Source organism: Chaetodon trifascialis, chromosome 22 (assembly GCF_039877785.1).
Source record: "Chaetodon trifascialis isolate fChaTrf1 chromosome 22, fChaTrf1.hap1, whole genome shotgun sequence".
Classification (NCBI taxonomy): Eukaryota; Metazoa; Chordata; class Actinopteri; order Chaetodontiformes; family Chaetodontidae; genus Chaetodon; species Chaetodon trifascialis.
Genome location: NC_092077.1, coordinates 9,339,966 through 9,358,523, shown reverse-complemented (window position 1 = coordinate 9,358,523; position 18,558 = coordinate 9,339,966). Strand labels below are relative to the sequence as shown.

At 43.9% G+C, this 18,558-nt stretch overlaps 2 protein-coding genes across 2 annotated transcripts; one reads left to right on the top strand and one right to left on the bottom strand.

Moving 5' to 3' along the window:
- The first annotated feature begins 3,427 nt into the window (after positions 1–3,427).
- cdkn1d (cyclin-dependent kinase inhibitor 1D) lies at positions 3,428–7,587 on the top strand. Its single transcript, XM_070992245.1, has 3 exons — positions 3,428–3,685; positions 6,062–6,543; positions 6,809–7,587. The coding sequence occupies exons 2-3, from the start codon at positions 6,066–6,068 to the stop codon at positions 6,865–6,867; spliced, it is 537 nt and encodes a 178-aa protein (XP_070848346.1). The 5' UTR covers positions 3,428–3,685; positions 6,062–6,065; the 3' UTR covers positions 6,868–7,587.
- Positions 7,588–9,934: 2,347 nt separating this feature from the next.
- Positions 9,935–18,352, bottom strand: slc37a3 (solute carrier family 37 member 3). The gene is made up of 14 exons (XM_070992242.1): positions 18,266–18,352; positions 16,148–16,386; positions 15,212–15,317; positions 14,862–14,954; positions 14,529–14,612; positions 14,269–14,414; positions 13,636–13,732; positions 13,454–13,538; positions 13,005–13,213; positions 12,731–12,872; positions 12,440–12,541; positions 12,155–12,354; positions 11,983–12,048; positions 9,935–11,883 (listed from the first exon to the last, which is right to left on the bottom strand). The coding sequence occupies exons 2-14, from the start codon at positions 16,222–16,224 to the stop codon at positions 11,791–11,793; spliced, it is 1,500 nt and encodes a 499-aa protein (XP_070848343.1). The 5' UTR covers positions 16,225–16,386; positions 18,266–18,352; the 3' UTR covers positions 9,935–11,790.
- Positions 18,353–18,558: the final 206 nt, after the last annotated feature.

The window sequence follows — 18,558 nt, the reverse complement described above, 5'->3', positions numbered from 1 at the left end:
CTTTATGCTAAGCTAAGCTAAGCTAACCAGCTGCTTCTTATTTAGCATACAGACATGAGAGCGGTGCCAAACTCTCATATTATTTCCAAAAAATGTCAAACTAATCCTTGAATAAGACAACCTGGTGAAGGTGTTTAAAGGCAGAATGAGTGGGATTTGTCAGTTGTGGTTTTTTAACACAACATTCAATATTTGTCTCTCCTCCCTGACTAACCGACGCCACGGCGCCACTGAACAGCACTGGACCTGTTGATCTGGATCCGCACCCTGTTATTGGTTGGGGGGCCGTAAGTGATGACTGAGAGGGATTATTTTTGCATGAGTCTGTACATTGTTTTTAGGAAAATCCTACTCATTCTGCCTTTAAATGATGGTATGTGGTTGTAAATCAGTCTTGGTTGGTCTTTCTCATTGTTATTTTGCTTTGTTGTGAATTGATTTCCTGATTAGCTTTCCTTGCAGGGAAAAGGCTTTTTCAAGCTATATTTGTACTATTCTCTCCCTCTCTGATAAATATCCTCCAAAAACCATCACGTTACAGATCACTCCCAACTGATTAACACTTAAACTGCATAGTTTTCTAAAACACCGCCTGCAGTTGCAGCATATAGGCACGGTCAGCTTCCTAATGGCATCTCTGTTGTGTCCTTTGTATGTTTTACAGCCCAGTGAATCAGTAGCATTTGAATGAAGAGAGTGAATTGGGTTTTTTTTTGCGAACACAAAACCCACTGTGACAGAACGTAGTCTTCTAAGCCGAGTGTTATTTTATGAGCATGTTAATGTATTCAAAGGGCGCTGACCGTGGAGGGCAAGACAATGGTCTTAATGACTGCATTACCAACTGTAACACACAGCTCAGGATTAAGGGTTGGAGGGGGCAGGCACACCAAAACTCACAAAACAGCACAGTAGACAACCGGAGGGGATTAGGAATTTAATGTGGAGGAATAAGCTGACTGTAAATACAGGTCAGAGAGCTAACAAAACAGAGAGGGATCATGCTGCTGAGGCCTCATTGTCTACTGGTGAACCCTCAGATATGACAGTGTATAAAGGCCTCTTGATACACAGATTAGTAGGGCATTAGGGAAGTGGGCCACAACCCTAATTGACTATAATGTATAATGATGGGAGAGACCCAAAATAACTCAGCATATGAAAAAAAAAACAATAAGACTTTGTGTTGACAAGGATCCCTTAGTCTTAGTGAAGATGTAATTTCAACCCAGTGACATTTCCCTAGACTGAACCAAATTGTTTTTGGGCCTAACCAAACCTTAACCACAGAGCTGTCCCATCATGAAAACTGATTTATTTTCCAGCAGTGGTCGAACTTCCTGAAGTCCTGATAAACCTGGGGAGGGTCTTTCTTTCTAAAAAGTCAAAATATAAGCTGAAATCTCTCTGCATATCTCCAACAGTCCCTTGTCGTTCAGAAACTAAGTAAATTAAGAACAAGGCTGAGATTTATGGTTTTGTGTGAAACCCATGAACACATTTGGGGAAATTGTTTTGTTTGTTTTGAGCCCTGCGCCGAACTGCCTTGAACTTTTGCTGAGCCCCCCCATGTGAATATTGCTTTTTCTAACCAAGAAACATTCCACAGCGGTGATGTAATTACTTCAAGAAGTTGCCGCTGTCACACACAGTGCCCACAAACAATGACTACCCCACCATCCCTGCAACCTGCTTTGACTTTGAAACGCTGCCTGCAGTTGCAGCATCTACGCGGGAAAAACGTTGCTCGTGTGAGGCTGTCTAGGCACTGACTAATATGTAAAAATAGCAAGTGAGTGTGTGTCAAACCTGGAATAACCGTTCCGAGGCGGTGGTTGGTTTGCAGGCCTCTCGAATGACTCCTATAATGTGTCACTGAAAAGCCATGTGACAGTAAGGCTGCTGCCCATGTAACACACTTGCAACAAAGAGCCTATGTTATAATATGAAAGAGGAGACTCTACAATATATGTCAACTATAATAAGAAATAAGAACCTCAGAATAGTTAAGGAAAGAAAGATGTGTCATAATAGGAAGTGTTATGGGAAGCAAACATGATGTAATAAGGAAAGGCTGAGCCTGAGTTTGAAACAAAAACAGTCACAAAGTGTGATGAAGTGAGAAAGGAAGGAGGGAAATGTACCTCATGGTGACTAAAGTTATTAATGCAATAATGATTTGTTTTTCACTCAATATGAGATAAATACCCCTTTGTTACTTTAAGCGTTGCTGGAGCAATGAATCTGCTGACCAATCTCTCATTTGATTGATTAACCAACAGACAAATGAGTGGAAAAGTGTCTATCACAAGTTCAGAGAGCCCAAATTAGTGTGTTCAAATGCATAATTGTGTCCAAAACCCAAAGATATTTGGTTTATTGTTAAAAAGACAGAGAAAACCAGCAACTATTCACATCTAAAAATGACCTAAATAATTAACTGATTATGTAAATTTTTCATCTTTATTCAGTTCAGTTCAGAATCTGACTGCTGCTTTCATTTATGGGCTTTCAGCCAGAACCAAACTGCATTAAAGAAGAAAAAGAAAATAAGTCAAATAAGTAAAATGTGTGCTGATATAAAGATCTTTCACAGAATCTGAAGTCTAGTTGCTTTTTGGCTGAGAGAAAACCTTTTTGACCTTTTTCATTTTAATTTGACCATTAAAAATTATTTCACCCATTATATTACCCATTTAGCTTCATTTGATTCAAGACATAAATCAATTTAGAGATCAAGAAGTCAAACTTTTTTTCAGTTACATAGAGAGAAATAGCGTTTCCTCTTCAGTTCTCTTCATTAGTACCTACATGCACATGATCATCACATTCAGGTGTGTTTCAGTGCCTATTTCCACTTCACAGACATGAGTACATACATATCTCCACATGTGGATGTGGTAAATCTGCAGAAGTCAAAATGGAGCTGTTTGCCTCAGTCGGGAGTCACGTTGCAGTTCAACGTGACTCGAGGCTTTGGGCTGAGTGCCAAAACAAAACGTGATGCAAGCACTACACGAGAATGTGTGTCACATTTGCTGGAGAAGGGGGAAATGGCCGCCATTGCCAAGATATTTGACCTACTTCTGGTCGCACTGAAGGAGAAGCAAAGCACAGGCGCGCAACACAACGCAGGAGCAACAGGTTCGGAGCAGGAGCGCACAGACAGAATCAGGTTTTAGTAGCACGATAACAGGGTAAGAAACTATTTATCATCACTAATTACATTAAACACTTTTATAAATATGCAATAAGCGGCATTGAATGCATTTTTATAACTTTTGTTCCTCTCGTGCATTTTGCATACTTTTCTCGGCACTTCTGCAGTAACGCAGCCTGTAACTAATGCTGCGTTCAGTTGTCGTAAGAGTTTATCAGAGCGATGTTTACCCGTTGGCTGAGCTCCAACAGTGACTGTTTTGATGGAGCCCATGTGACTGGCTCCTCTAATAGGACACCCACCCCTCCTCTCCTGTATCCTGAGTCCTTTACAAACAAGTGGCAGATAAGGGGGCCGAGTACGACCCTCCCGTGGGTTGTGCCTAACAGAACTAGTCAACGTGACAGTGTTTATTTCCACGGAGCTGTCAGGAGCACGTCTCACTTCTCCGACCGGGTTAACTGTGCGCACTTTGTTTCTGTCAAAACTCCGCTTTTGAACACTGTGGAGATACTGACGCTGATGGTAAGAGAGAAATAACCATTATTTCTTGTCTTGACGTTATAGCTTAATATTTCCTCACGCATCCACATTAAGTTTGCTTAATTTGCTTGGTTTTATTTTTAGCATCAGTCTAACTGTGCACGCGAAACTTGACGCCGTGTTAGCTCCGCTTTGCTAGTCGTTAAAACACATTAAAAGAGTTAACGCTTCCTTAAATGTCAATGAATACTCATTTGTTGTTGTTACGTATTATTTTAAAGAATATTAAGCGGCTGTTATGTGTGTACAATGCGTGTGAAGTCCCTTGACAAGATGCGGGCTGTTTCTGTGTCGCATCTCATTGACCCACATCCGCGTTGAAGCTGACTGCGTCACCAAGTTTTACTCCGCACTTCAGTTGTTTTACCAAACCTGCGAGCCAACTTTCCACCGACACTGCACGGCAATTTGTTGCGGTTGCAGATGTATTTGTTGCATTTGTCAATGCAGTCGCTTTCGGGAGATTTGGGGTAAGAAATTAAGGGTTTTCTGCCCGCTGTTTTTTTGACTGGACGTGGGGACACGGACCCAAGTGGAAACCTGATCTGCATGCCGCGCCCACTTCATCTTCGACACAAACAACTTTCTCTGGCAGCCAGCAACCCTGCCGGTGAAAGAAAGCAATTATGTTTTTTTTTTTTTTTTTAATTTTTATGTTGTCCCATCAAGTGTTGCGGTATTAATCCAGCCCTGAAGGAAACGCAGGCGAGGAGGGTGAAGCCGTGCGGGTGAAATGTGTTTAGTGATTGGATTCCTAAGTGCGCACTTAGGAAAATGTTTGAATTTGTCGCCTGCTGTGGTTTCCAACACATGTTTTTTTTTGCCAGTTTATATGAGTAGACAGACATCGTAAAATTACAGGCTATTTGACTTGTGAAAGTGCTCTTACAAGCTATTTATTCTGTAGGTGTCAAACAGTTGCGCAACGCTCAGCACCCCCTCTTTTTCTTATGTGTGGCTTCAGGCTAATGTGGTGGCATATTGGTATTTCTGAAAGGCTCTGTCCATCTCTCCATGCTGTGTTAAAACTCCAAGAATACAACTGAACGTGTGGGAGAAACCTCGTATATCCCGAGCTGAAGATATTGGCAAAATCAGACATTATTTTGAGTGAACAGGCCGACATTGAAACTCAGAAAGTGACAGTATTTGGGTGTAACCGCTGATATTTTCGTGCGTTTGCTTTCTAAAGTAGATGTTGGGGCAGGGCCGGATTAGCCCTCTGTGGGGCCCCTTTTCAGCCCCCCAATGCCTTGTCCCAAAGTTACTTTGTGAGCATTTGTGAGCATGCAAATTCATTTAGGCATATTAGAGCTGCAATGATAGTGTCCAGTAGTTAGTTATTTTGATAGCTGATTATTAATTTCAGTCATTTTTCAGGCAAAAATGTCAAACATTTGCCAGCAAATGAAGAGTCTTTGGGTTTTGGGAACTTGCGACAAGCATTTTTCACAGTTTTTTTTTCTGACATTTTAGAAACTGAACTGTTAATTGTGAAAATCATCAGATTTATTGACAGTGAAAGTAATTGTTGCAATCCTAAAGAATGCATTCATTGTGCACATGCAGAGCTCCTTTGCAAAACAGGGCATCAAAATCAAAAGAGGTGTTACCACTCTTTATACAGCACAGTGTCCATATCGGTAGCAGAATCTTAGCTCAAAAGTAGTTACTGCCCATCCCAGAAAGTACATCACCTGTTACTGCTGGTACAGCTGATAAAGCACCGAGCAGCCTGTTCATTGGAAATCAGGTGGGATGTAGTAATTATCCACCAACATGGAGAGCTGAATCTCACGTCATGTTGAGAGTGCAGGTTGTGACAAGATAAAACTGGAAGTGCGAGCTACAAATCAGTGTCAGAATTCGACAGCGCTGCTCTAATTAAACGTGGCAGCTAGCAGTTGGGGTATGTGGAAAACATTCCTCACAAGGAGCCGACACGTGCCCTTTCTCCATGTGACCTGCTGACCTCTACAGTCAACCTTTGACTGGCAGACACCAGAGCAGGTGGAGAGTCAGGTTTACTTTGACTCGGCAGGGCAGCGAATTGGATTTGAGATTTATTTGGTGTTGGGTCAGTTACCTGTTGCTGCAGTAATTACTCAGCGGGTTTAGGCACACGTGTATTTGATCACATAAAACACAAGACGGCAGATACTGCTGGTGTGTGTGGGTGTGTGTGTGTGTGGGGGGGGGGGTTTGGGCACTTAATAGCTTGTGTGTTTGTATGTAATCTATGTCAGTAAAAAAACATATCACACCTCATTGAAGCTCTGCAGGCCTAACAGAGCCAACACTCGACCTCTGCCCTTCCTTTAACACTTTGTGTGCCGGCATCTGTTTGTTCTCTGACAGGGAAATGGCAATGGCCTCGCCATCAACGTCAACAGCAGGATCAGCAATGGCATCTGACTCAGAGCTCTCACGGCTGGGGGGCATCGAGGCCTTGAAATTGAAAGTGGGGCCGGTGCGGAGGAACCTCTTCGGGCCTGTGGACCACCAGCAGCTGCAGCAGGACTTCGAGCGGCTGCTCCACATGAGCGTGGAGGTGGCCAACAAGCGTTGGAACTTCGATTTCAACAGTGAAAGGCCGGGAGAAGGCTCCAACGTGGAGTGGGAGGAGCTCAGGTGCCAGGACGTGCCAGTGTTTTACCGCAGCTGCACAGTTCGACCGGTGGTGCTGCCACAGGGCAACAGGTGGACACCGTCTTCATCGGGCGAGGGTTCCCCAGCGTCCAGCAGCTCATCTGGATCTGGAGATGAGTGCCTGGAGGTGACCAGAAGGGGGTGCTACCGGCTCAAACGGCAAGCAAAACGCAAACAGTCTGCCATCACAGGTTAGTCCACCAAATATCAAGAGGAAATAGTAATAATAGTTAGAGCAAGGCTAGAAGTTTCCCCCCATTTCCAGTCTTTGTGCTAAGCTAAGCTAATTGGCTGCTGATGGTAGTGGGGGTGGTACCAATCTTCTTATATAACTCTCAGCAGTAGAGTGAACAAGCACGTTTCCCAAAATGTCAAACTTTTCTTTAAGCACAGATTTAGTTCTTAGACCATCTGGAGGTATTTTTCCTGACTGCATTGTGCTCTTTCAATCCCCAGACTTCTTCGTGGTGAAGAAGAGGAAACTGCTGCATTACAAAGCATCTATTCGGCAGTAGAAAAGCACAACCAGACCCGATGGAGGATCACTTAGTGCTCGACATCCCTCTACACCTCATATCGATATGTATGATATCATATGTATATATGTAGCAGTTTGTAATGGACTGTCCACAAGCTCAGACAGCATGGGCTTAAAAACTCCTCTGACACCACAGACCTTTAATTTTCAGCACAAGGAAGCTAATATTTTCCTACTTAATCAAGCTCAGACCTTACAAACGGTTTTTGTTGATAATTGCAGATATTTGATGTATATTCTATATACTGTTTCCTTAGCTTTTTGACTATACTGTGAAATGATTTTGAATGCACTCTTATCTACAGAAAACAGACTCTAGTTTTAAGAGGTTCATTTTCTTCTGAATGGGCCTCGGATAGTATTTGACCTCAGTCCTCGACCTTTTTTCTCTCTCTTGCTGAAAGTCATAAGAGGTTTTAATTAGATGAGTTACTATTCCTGACCTCGACACACTTCGCCTTTAGTCTCACCCCACGGCTCCCGAAGCACGAGTCGAGCCGGGGTCAAAACCTCACCCAGGGCTCAAAATTTGGCAGCGCGACTGTGATTAGCTCCAGGTTAAAAGGTCAACGGTGGAGGTTCAGCAATGAGATAATGCAGCCGTACGTGTACGATAGCAGCTTAAATTCTGTAATAATAAGTAACAGTGTTTCATATGTGACTATTTATTTATTATTCACGATGCTAGATCATCGTCAAAATTTAAAAAAAAAAAAAAAAACAGACACGCAATGCACTGTGTAAAACGAGGTAAGATAAGGTGTTTGTGGAAACCTGTGCCATTGCCCCCAAATTATGCATTTGACTGGAAGTCGTTATGGCTCATATACGCTCCACCGTTGCCGCTTAAAAATACTGGCCATAAATATTTTACACCATCAGAACTTAGCAAAAAATATACAAACTACCGTATGTTCCCTTTTTGCTTTGTATTATTTGCATAATGGGGTTGTAAAAATCTATATTTCTGGCAACAGATCAGAACATACCTTATTTAGACGTATGTTTTTGTTAGCTTTATGCTTATAACGATGTAGCATTTTCCACTTTTTGTCTTCATGTGATTCCCACCTTGTTGGTTGTAAAGACGCCTCTTTTCTCCATGAAGGGAACTTTGTGTTTTATCACTGTGTCGCAGCTCAGAGGGGTCAGACTTTTTTGGTTCCGCTTTTGATATTTTTCTTTGTGTGAAGAGACGAGCTGCTTCGCATTTTCTGTCGCCGCGCTGTTCTGCAAGAGTTCGCATTGTGTACATATGCGTAGAAGTGTTTGTGTAAGTGTGTTGGTTTTGTTATTATCGTGAGGTTATCCGCGAATTAAAGTTGTGGCAGCTGAGGCAGTTGAACCAAAGAAATTGCTGTGCCATTAAATTAGAAACACATCATTTATACAAGCCGTTAACTGTTTGAGTGATAAGTTTTGGCTCACAGAAGGTCTCAAGCATGACCAGGTCTTATAATACATAGTGTAAACACGCCAAGAAGGCTCAGCTAACAGTTTTGGCGACTCAAGCAGGATGCGTCTACTACTTTTTCCCGACCTACAGTCATTCTAATTTGTACGTGGATAAAAAGCCATAACCTGGATTAATCCACTCTCACTACCTCAGCAAGTGATTCAGTAAAACAAACCAGTTAAATACACGTAAGATGTAAAAACTAAACCAGTGTAGCTCAGGTTGTTTGCGTCTACAGGGGAAGGAGAGACAGAGAGACGTGGTGGGGGGGTGGGGGCTTATTATTCTGTTGTGGTAAAAGCTGTCGAGGTTCAGCTCTCGTGTAGAGTTTCACATCAGGTAAAAGAGTCAGTGTGTCAGAGCGGGGCCCAGCTCCACGCAGAGGAAACTCCGCTCCCCCGAGGGGGGAGGTGGGGGAGCTTTTGTTGTCTCCCTCTCTCTCTGCTTCACTTTGCTTTGACAGCTCTCCCAGAGATAGACAGAGCAGAGGAGTAGTAGTGGGGGGACGTGGAAAGGGACGGACTGAGAAAACGTCTCAGGCCCCTTCTGGATCAAAGGCAGCCAGAGAAGTGGCCTGCGATTCAGACACCCTTTTGTCCACCCCCCCCAGCCCTTTAAAAGTCTCTCAGTCTCTCTTTCATAAGCGAAGCGCCTCAGTCTCTGTGCAAAATCAGCATGAATGCAGTTTTTTATAATCATGCTTTTCTCTCATGGCTCAACAAGGCCACATTTCACCGATCTACAGCGAGCACACATGGCTATTTTAAGTTGTCAGGATTACTTGTTTTGTTTGTCAGCTTATCTATGTGTGTGTGAGTGAGTGTGTTTGTGTGTGTGTGTGTATGTGTGTGTGTGTGGAGAGATAGTGCTTATCAGTGCATTTAAGAGGAAACTTTCAAAGTCTATTAACTTATTTTGAGTTTGTATTATTTGAAAAGTAGGGATATAATTATAAATTCCCTATTTTTTACTATGACTAACTAATTGTGTTATTTCTGAAACTATTATCTTTGCACTACTTTCAACATTGTTGACAAGAGAGCTATTTTTTTATGGTAATCTTAAAAAAAAATACAAATACTCAGAGAAACTGAGGCACAGACAGGAATTTCTTGACATTACGAATAATTGTTAAACATGTAATATGTTCGTCAATCAACTTTGTTTATTGTAGCTTTATTAGTCCTCCTTCGTTAGGAGGAAGTAAAACTAAAATGATAAAGGTCAAGACTGATCTGTTTGTGTCTCGGTGCGCTCAAGCAAACTTTGCTTTCCTAATTCACCTGTCGCAGCTATAACAAAGTGTAGCGTTTTTTTTTGGTTTTGTATATGCATGAATGTATGATAATCTTTGTACACCATTTGTAATAATTTTAGTGTAATTTAATACTGGTTTATGTATCCTTGCAACATGTAAGAAATGTATTTGTATGGGATCAGGATCATATACTTTTTGATAGTATTTTGCGTAGAAAGAATGATATTGCTGGGTTGTTGGTGCACTGTTGCCTTTCATATTGTTGATTTCACAGTGTGCTCAAAATAATAAAATGTTAATGAATGAGACAAATATAATCCACAAAAGGCTGGTCTTGAGTTCTTGTTTGTGCTTGTGTTCAGAACATGGAGGGAAAGGCTGGAACTCGAGGTTTCATCTTGAATCAGTAGCACTCCCTGGTGGTCTTCAAGTAACATTGCACACAGTTAATAATAAAAGTACACTACTTTCATGTACTACATTTAGCAATAATATGACTAAATAAAGAGATGATGTTAATTAGAGGCTGTAATAAAGATCAGAAAGGAAGCAGACCAACATAGTTTCATTAGTTTTTCCACCCACAATCCTGAAATATTCTGTCAGTGTTTTATAACATATCTCACAATTTGCAAATTGTAACATACACTTTTTTTTTAATGAAAATTTGCATTTACATTGGTTAAAACTTTAAAAGTACACATAAATAAAAATAAAAACATACACCACAGATAGCTTTAACATTCCACATACATTTCAATTTACATTCTTTTACATTTAACTTGGCAGGTTCAGAGTCTCACGTTTAGCTCCGCTGCTTTCGATTTAGCATGAGGAACCTGTCCCGAAAGCACTTTACATGGTGATTCATGTACATGCATGCACTGGAGCAAAGTGTCTATTGGCCATAGTGGTTGAAAAATCAAAGTCTATTCTGTTTTTACAGATTTGAACCAAAATGATCTTCCTCAAAACGATGGCCAGTTACTGACCAAAGTGTCTAGTGAAGTAGCCAACATGTCCACTAGCCACATGCTAAGTATATTACCTACCCCATGGCCAGTGTGAGATACTTTTCTCACCCTGATCAAGAGTAGTTTGTGTAAAACTGGCTTTTAAAATGCAATTACTGACAACTTTCAGGCACAGATCCAGTCACAACAAACAAATGTGCAGCTTCAGCTCCAAACAGGCAAAACTTTTCTGCAATGTCAGTGTGCAGCTTACACCAGTGTGTGTCAGATGTGCTTGCTACACTGTAAACTAAACATGTGAGAAGACACTGGGAGATTCTTCTGATTACTTGAGTCAGTGTTTGTCTTCCTGTGACTTAAGACACTAAATCGTAAACATTCCAACAGGAAGAGATAAAGGAATAATGAGCAAATATCAAGTCAGTGGTTGACACATACAGTATACTGAAGTGAGAGGCCCTGTGCCCATAGTGAAGAGGCTTTACAGTAGAGTTTCTAACCCTGATTACACAAAACTGTACACAAGAGGCTGTGAGGTGAATGTTTCCCAAAACCCAGCTAAGACCAAAGTGGTTCATTAAAATCTTCAAGACATAAAAATTACTGTAAGAACACGACAGTATCTCCCGATCTCAACCAAAAGCAACAGAAATATCATACATATCTACAAAAGCTGACAACAAGTTTCTACATTACGATTAGTATTCACATTCTTTAGACATTCCCGACCCCCAAAATGTCTGAGAGGGCCTGGCTTGAAGTTAAGATCATTCAACTTGACTCCAGAGCATGGTTTTAAAAGGTTTGTACATCCATTCAAATGCTAAAATATATACACGAGTACATTCTGTGACGGCCCTGCAAGGCCTGAACTCACAGACTGGTTGTGCCTGACAGCCAGGACCCTTTAAAAGCCTGTTTCAATCAGGCACTTTAACTCAACCCCGAAATCCTTGTATTCACAATTTACACATTTCGATAAGACTCTCTGCCTGCCCACAGGCGGGTGTGAGCAGACAAACACTGGTCATGATGGGAATTTTAACTGGTGGTTCTCTAACACCAGGTGACCTTAACCATCGTGGCTGTTAGGAACAGCATTCACCAAATCCTTCCACCTTCGTGACACTCACCTAAAAGCAAAGTGCCTGAGCAGCCCTGCTGTGCTGTCACTGACGGTAGAAATATTACAGGCGCCAGGTGTGGACGCTTTCACAGCTGTCGGCGCAGCGCTCGTCTGTCTCTCCACATGGCGCGCACCTCTCTGACGAGCAAGGGAGCGATGAACACAATGCTGCCCCCTGTCTGTAAAGAGAAGACACAAGACGGGTTTCTTCTTCGGGTTTGACATGTCAAAATGTCTTCTGTTAAAAGGGCCTTGTGTGATTCAGGAAGTCACCTTACCATGACGACGAAGAAGTAGAACACGGACATCCATCCCAGCTTGCTCTCGATCAGCGACACCAAGTACTAGAGGATGACGGAGATACAGACGGAGTCAAACCTGCGGGTCTTTTACTGCTGTTGATGTGTTTCACGCATTCTTTGTGAGTGAATTCATGCTCTTTTTGTTCACCTGTCCCCCAGCAGCTCCTATACTCCCAGTTCCGTCCACAATGCCAGTGACAGTAGCCAAAGCCTCCTGACTCCCCCTCAGAGCCTCCTGTCTGCCAAGGTCAGCAGATATGGCGGAGCTGATCATATTACATGGCCCGCCGATGAAGAAGCCAGTCAAAGCCAACAACACCGCGTTTATCACCTGGTCGTTTGGTGAGTCTGAGCAGAACGGAGAAAGAGAGACAGAGTAAGATGCTGCCCTTGTTGCCGACTGGCCTTGCGTGTGTGTCGATGCTATACTCACGGCTGTATCCCACCAGGGCTGCCATCGCCAGCACCAGACTAGTGGCCAACACCGGGGCTCTCTTTCCCATGAAGTCAGATATCAAACCCTGAACCGTCCCTCCTGACACAAAGACACAGAACGACACAGTGAGGAAAAGACAGCTGACATCCCAACTCGGAGGATGTTTATGTATAAAGGAGAGGAAGGAGGAGAGAAGGAGAGAAGCCTGCTGGAGCAACTCAGTTATATTATAAAATTACTTAAAAAACGAAATCAAACCCAAAACGCATAAGTTTGCCTGCCCCTCACCGATGATTCCTCCGACATCATACCACACAGACAGGCGGTCGGCCTCAGCCTCCTTCCACCTGTAGTTGTTGCTCAGGTAGAAAGGAAGCCAGAAGAAGAAGGAGTAGTTGACCAGCTTCAGACACGCATAGGCCAGAGAATACTGCAGCACAAACAGGGACAGAGTCAGCATGGTGTGGAAACTGTGTTTATATCACTTCGTCTCCAGCTGTGGCGAAGTGCTCATTCAAATCAGCTTGTAGATAAGCCTGTCTCGACTCGACTGTGGACTCACGGGCAGCACTCCAGGCAGGCAGAACGCCTGGCAGAAGCCGATGGCTTGAGGAGGCTCGGCCAGAGGCTCTTCCGGCTGCTGAACTGACTGGTACCGTCTGCCATACACCTCCACCTCCACCTCGTCCTCCTCGTCACTCATCAAAGGCCGGTGGCTGTCTGTGTCCGTCTCCACGGGGCCGAGTCCAGTCTCTGACTCCAAGCTCAAACCTGACACACACGCACATTCAAGCTCCAGACTGAACCGCCTAAATTCAATCAAGCGTTTAGGCAATCAGACACTCCATTGTTTGCATTTTAGTTTCCCATCCTAAGTGTGACGCTAGTTTAAAATAGCTTCTGTGGGAATAAGGTCAATCAAGGGAACATAAGGCCGGATGGGCCTGTTAAAAAAGCAGCAGCTGTGAACATTAGATCTATTTAGATTAGATATGTTCTTTGCGTCCTCACCGACTTCTTTTGGGGAGGTGAGAAGGCCGAAGAACACCACCACCCCACCAGCAAACTGCACCACTGACGTCACCAGGAAGGCATACTGCACACAGGAACATATGGTACACCATGTTAGCAGTAGCTGAGGATATTAAAAAGCATCACTAATGAGTAGGTGTGTGTATGTGTGTATTTCTCACCTCATACCCATACTTGAGCACGCTAGAAGCCAGGAAGGCCCCCAGGATGTTGCCTACAGAGGCACAAGCGCTCCACAGGCCAAACACAAAGCCACGGCTGGAAAACAAGAAGTGAAATTAGAAAAAGATGGAAATACAGAAGCATTTATTTAATCTTCCATTTTCAGATAATGTGTCTCGTAAAGGTACAATACGCAAAAAGCGCGGACTATCTATCAGCCTCTTGAGGTACAAAGCGTTGTATGAGACAGGACGGGCTGCAGCTAGCTGGTTAGCATGCTAACTTCAGTAGATTTCTCTGAAACACGACGAATAAAATTCTGCCAACATCTTACATTTTGCACCTTAAACTCAACCTCACAGACGGCTCAGTGACTTGCTATTTCTATATTCAGCACATTATATTTACAGGACCTGCAAGTGAGGGAAACTCGCTGTAAATGGCGTCTATGTTTCTGCAGCGGCACCGATGAATGGCCGTCATTGTGCGAGTGTTTCCGTGTGTGGGTGTGTATCATTTAGCCCCACTTGACAGACACGAATTTAACTAAACATTTCTAGGCTGAATCGATGATGCCGTCGTGATCCAAACGTAAAGTTCAAATGAGACAAATGCAGGTTTGGCGCACGCACCCCGTCTTGCCGAACCAGTTGCCCATGACGGCCACCACGCAGGGCCAGACGGCGGACTGCAGGAGGCCGTTCAGCACCCACAGGCCGCAGTACACATAGATGTTGTAGAAGTGGAGCCATTCAGTGACGGTGCCGAACACAAACTCCTGCAAACACAAAGACAGCGCTCACAGCTGAAGTCAATGTTAAATGCACACGTTGATACTAACAAAATCAGGGATTACACACACAGCCTGACATGCACCGCCGTATCCACTCACCACTGCAGCAGAGCCACACAGGCCGAAGCAGAGCACGTAGCGGAGGTTCACTCTGTCCCCAATCACACCGCTGAGATACAGACCCTGTGCGGCCAGCAAACACACTTCATCAATCGTCTAGTTTGCCAGATGACTTCTGTTTAATTTGCATGTTTCAAGTAAAATTTGGACTGCTATATTCTCAATTTCGCTGTTGCTTGAGGCTGCCATCCCTGAATGAACGTAGCCTCTCTCCTCAGTTACACTTGGCACGCTGTGAACGCAGCGTGCCATTGGCCGGTGTCGCTTCTCTGGGAAGCTTGTTAAATGCAGAAAATCGGGTTCTCCACTCACCACTGCGTACGAGAAGAGGAAGATGGAGTCCAGAGCCCCCAGGAAGAGAGTGGCCTGCTTTTCATCTGCAAACAGATGATTGCCCTCCCATGTCTGGGACAGTCAGAGAGAAGGCAGTTAATCATATGCAAACGGGGGTTTAAATGTCACAGACGCATCGATTTCTAACAGCCAACTTTTTCAGAGTCCTGAAAAAAATCACTATGGGAGCTTTCATTGGTAACCCTGCTCCACTTGCAAAGCCAACTTTTTTAATGTTGGTTTTATGGAATCATATCAGCATCTATGTGTGGGAGACATATTGAACTGTGCTGCATGGCGTGCTGCTCTGTCCTGCTGGTGCTCGGTACCTCGCCAGGGGAGAGGCTGTCATTCTGGATGAGCGGCGTCCACTGAGCGGAGATGCTCACTTTCACATTACTGAACGTCTTCCTGGACGCATGCAGCAGCACATAGCTGGGGAGACAGAAACAGGTTTACTCAGCAAGTAAAGGCAACAGAAACTTGATATAGATTTATTTCAACCATCAATGCACGACACAAGGTCACATGAGGCACGCAGAAAGGTCAGATTCCAAAACAGCAGCAGCTCAAATCTGCTGAAAGAATTTAAAGTAAAGACTGGAATGCAGCATCTTTATCAAAGAAACCGGAAACAAGCCCAGATTTTCTGTTGAGGGGCAGTATTCACTGTGTGCTGCTACCTGCTGCAGACGGCACTTTGTTTTTCTCCTGATAGGAGAGTCATGATGCGGCGGTGGACGTGTGACACCACGTCCACTGTCATTAAAAGATCAACCCTGCCTATTGGAAATCAGTACTTTCTGTCTGTGTTATCTTGACCATGTCTGACCTGCGTTAACCTCGCCTCACAAACCTTTCACCTAAATTAGCAGCTTCACATGTGCTTCTGCACCAGCTACTTTTGCACTTTGGTGCAACTAGTTTCTCCTGGTTGGTTTCTTGTGGATCAGCGGGCTCTGAATGGCAAGTCAGAGTAAATTTTTGTTTCAAAACTGCTGTGAAAATTTGCTGGAAATGTCATGTTTCCCTTCTTTCCTGTGAGTCTTTCAAAAGAATTTGCGATAAAGCAACAAGCTAATTGAAAGTGTAGAAAACAAAAGCCATAAAAACGGTACACTTGCAGTAGTCTCATCCTCTCTGGGTTTCGAGTTACTCTGAGGACATGTCTGATATTACAGGCTCATACAGAAGCTAATCGAGGAGTACATTAAAATGGCAACAGGTTTGAGGAGGCCTCCTAAAGTGGGGTGGGTCTAGATTACCTAAAGAAGGTGAGGAGGAAGGCAACCAGATGATGATGCGTGTACTGTGACAGGTAGCCACAGCACGGGGGAGGCATCACAGGGGCGGCTGAAAGGAGGAAGAGGAGGTGGAGAATGAGGAAGGAAGCGGTGGTGGAGGTCTTCAGGGGGAACAGCAGCAGGACGGGGAGGGGGTTCAGTTACAGTCTCCCACTATGCCGGGTAGGACAAGCACATCACAAGGGGAACGACAAAGAAGCCTGAAAAGAGGGAATCAGAAACCAATGTTAAAACGCTAATGTTGAACAGCAGAAATATAAGATTAGTTCTTGACTTACTGAGTGAGAACACAAACTATTCTGTTAACACATGAGAGAAAACTGAAGGGTTTTTCACAAAATGGGCAAACATGCAGTGGAGACAAAAACAGAAACCGGCGTGGCCCCTGCCTACCACCACACACCCCAGCTTTACAGCTAACCAAGCCGTGTTCATGCACCCACCAAAGGTTAAGGGTGGAGACAGTGTTTGAGCTCCCCTAAGACTGTGATGACCAGGTGAATATCACTTTACCTGATTTTACCAGGCCTGGATGATTCCTGTGCTGTGATAGGCAATACTACCTTGTTGACAGTATCCATCTCCTTGGGGGTAAGAGAGGAGTATGAATAGATGCATCTGGTGTGAATGCTGGGGTGTGCTCTTACCTGCAGGTATCAATGGGCCCAGTGTGTACTGACCGCCTCTACAACCATTAAACCTCCCCCAACATGCATCGCCTCGGGTTGTTTGTACAGGACTCCATCTAATAACCAAGGACGAACCGATCCAGCTTTTTCAGTCCCGATACTGAGCACCAATACCAGTGCTGTCTCCTCTCATGTCTTCAAAAGGAAGACATGAATCTAGAAATTCCTGCTAGCATAAACGCAGCATTTTATGATATGGACAAGGTCCGTCAGGTCATCGCTGATGCTCAGTCCGCTTAATAAAGTCAGTCTGCTGGATTCTTCTTCTTTCTTATATGTTCTGGTAAAACTATTGTTTGCTTGCAACTCTACAGAACGGGAAACAGTCAAATTTGGCACCTACACTCTGCACTGCAATTACATAGCGGCTTCTGTTGCATGTTCTGTTACGTTACATCGTACAAACAAGGAAGGGGGAGTTCAACTTGTTCTACAGGAGCATATTTCTCTAATCACTGACGGGATGAATGTTAAAGATCACAGCTTCGTTCATACGTTTAGGCATAGAAAGCACAGATAATAATCATGACATACATGCCGGATTCTTTGAAAAAAGGAAACGCCTCACTTTCACTTCATTAACACATGTTTTCATAAGCAGCTCACATGATTGATAGTTCACCCATAAAGTCCTGGATACCTGCCAAGCAACATTTTCTATATCTGGTTGTACACACCGTCCTTCCTACAAGGTCAAAACGGCCAGGTTTGAAACACATTCACATGCATTTTTAATTCCACTCATGTCCATTATATTAAGCAAAAATTTAATCAACACGATAACCACTTATGACAGGGCCTTTGTTGTTGCAATACTAACAATACTAATACTAACCACAGGGCCTTTGTTGTTGCAATACTACTTTTTTTTAGTTGCATTTCACAAAAGTTTGTTCAGCAGTTTACAAACATAGAGTCACTGATTGTCACCTTCAGTGTTTGCCTCAGCCTCTTATCAGGGTAAACCTGCAAACGTGGTGTGACAAGCAAGACGTGCCTGCATTTCTTTGGTTTCTGCTTTTCAAAGCCCTGCAGGTACAGTGGCTGACATGCAGGCTGTGTGCAGCACACCGCACTGAAAGGGAAAATGTGAGCAGCTCAAATGACACCATCGATTTTCTGTCGATTAAAGGAGAGACAGGCTCTAGTTTGAGCCTCTCACTGTGACTTCTGTGTTTAAAGCAACATCACAGTTTCTGTCCATCTCTGCCTCTCTACATGACAACGCACATACTCTATGTTTGTTACTTGGTGACAGAGACTTTACCTACGTCGCCAGTTCCGGGTCCGTTTCACCTTTAAAGTCAGAAGAAACGTGTCCCAATAAACAGCTGACAGTTACGGTTTGAAACTCCGAAGAAACAACAACCGTCTGGGCGCGTGTTCTTACCTTTCTGCTCAAATAACCGGTGGCTCCTCTGCTCTTGGTGTGGCAACGATCTGTGTTTACTGTAGATTCCTGTGACACGGACGTCGCTGCCGCAGACCACACCGGCGCGCTGCTGCCACCAGCAGGACAGGAGTGGAATGACAGGCGCAAAGGCACAGAGTGGAGTGACAGTGGAGACTACTGAGTAAACAGCTGTTCAGCTGTCACCTGTCGCTGTGCCACTTGTTGGGTAGAGCCAAATTATCATTGGCTGCAGGCGGATTTCTACATGCTTCAAATCTGCCCCGCCAAAA

What these genes read in the sequence shown, in the direction of transcription:
- slc37a3 (XM_070992242.1), bottom strand. Translation starts at nt 16,224, where the DNA reads ATGCCTCCCCCGTGCTGTGGCTACCTGTCACAGTACACGCATCATCAT. An exon ending in ACAGCCTCTCCCCTGGCGAG is followed by an intron (nt 14,955 to 15,211) that starts GTACCGAGCACC and finishes TGACTGTCCCAG; the next exon opens with ACATGGGAGGGCAATCATCT. An exon ending in TGATGTCGGAGGAATCATCG is followed by an intron (nt 12,542 to 12,730) that starts GTGAGGGGCAGG and finishes TCTTTGTGTCAG; the next exon opens with GAGGGACGGTTCAGGGTTTG.
- cdkn1d (XM_070992245.1), top strand. Translation starts at nt 6,066, where the DNA reads ATGGCAATGGCCTCGCCATCAACGTCAACAGCAGGATCAGCAATGGCA. An exon ending in CAAACAGTCTGCCATCACAG is followed by an intron (nt 6,544 to 6,808) that starts GTTAGTCCACCA and finishes TTCAATCCCCAG; the next exon opens with ACTTCTTCGTGGTGAAGAAG.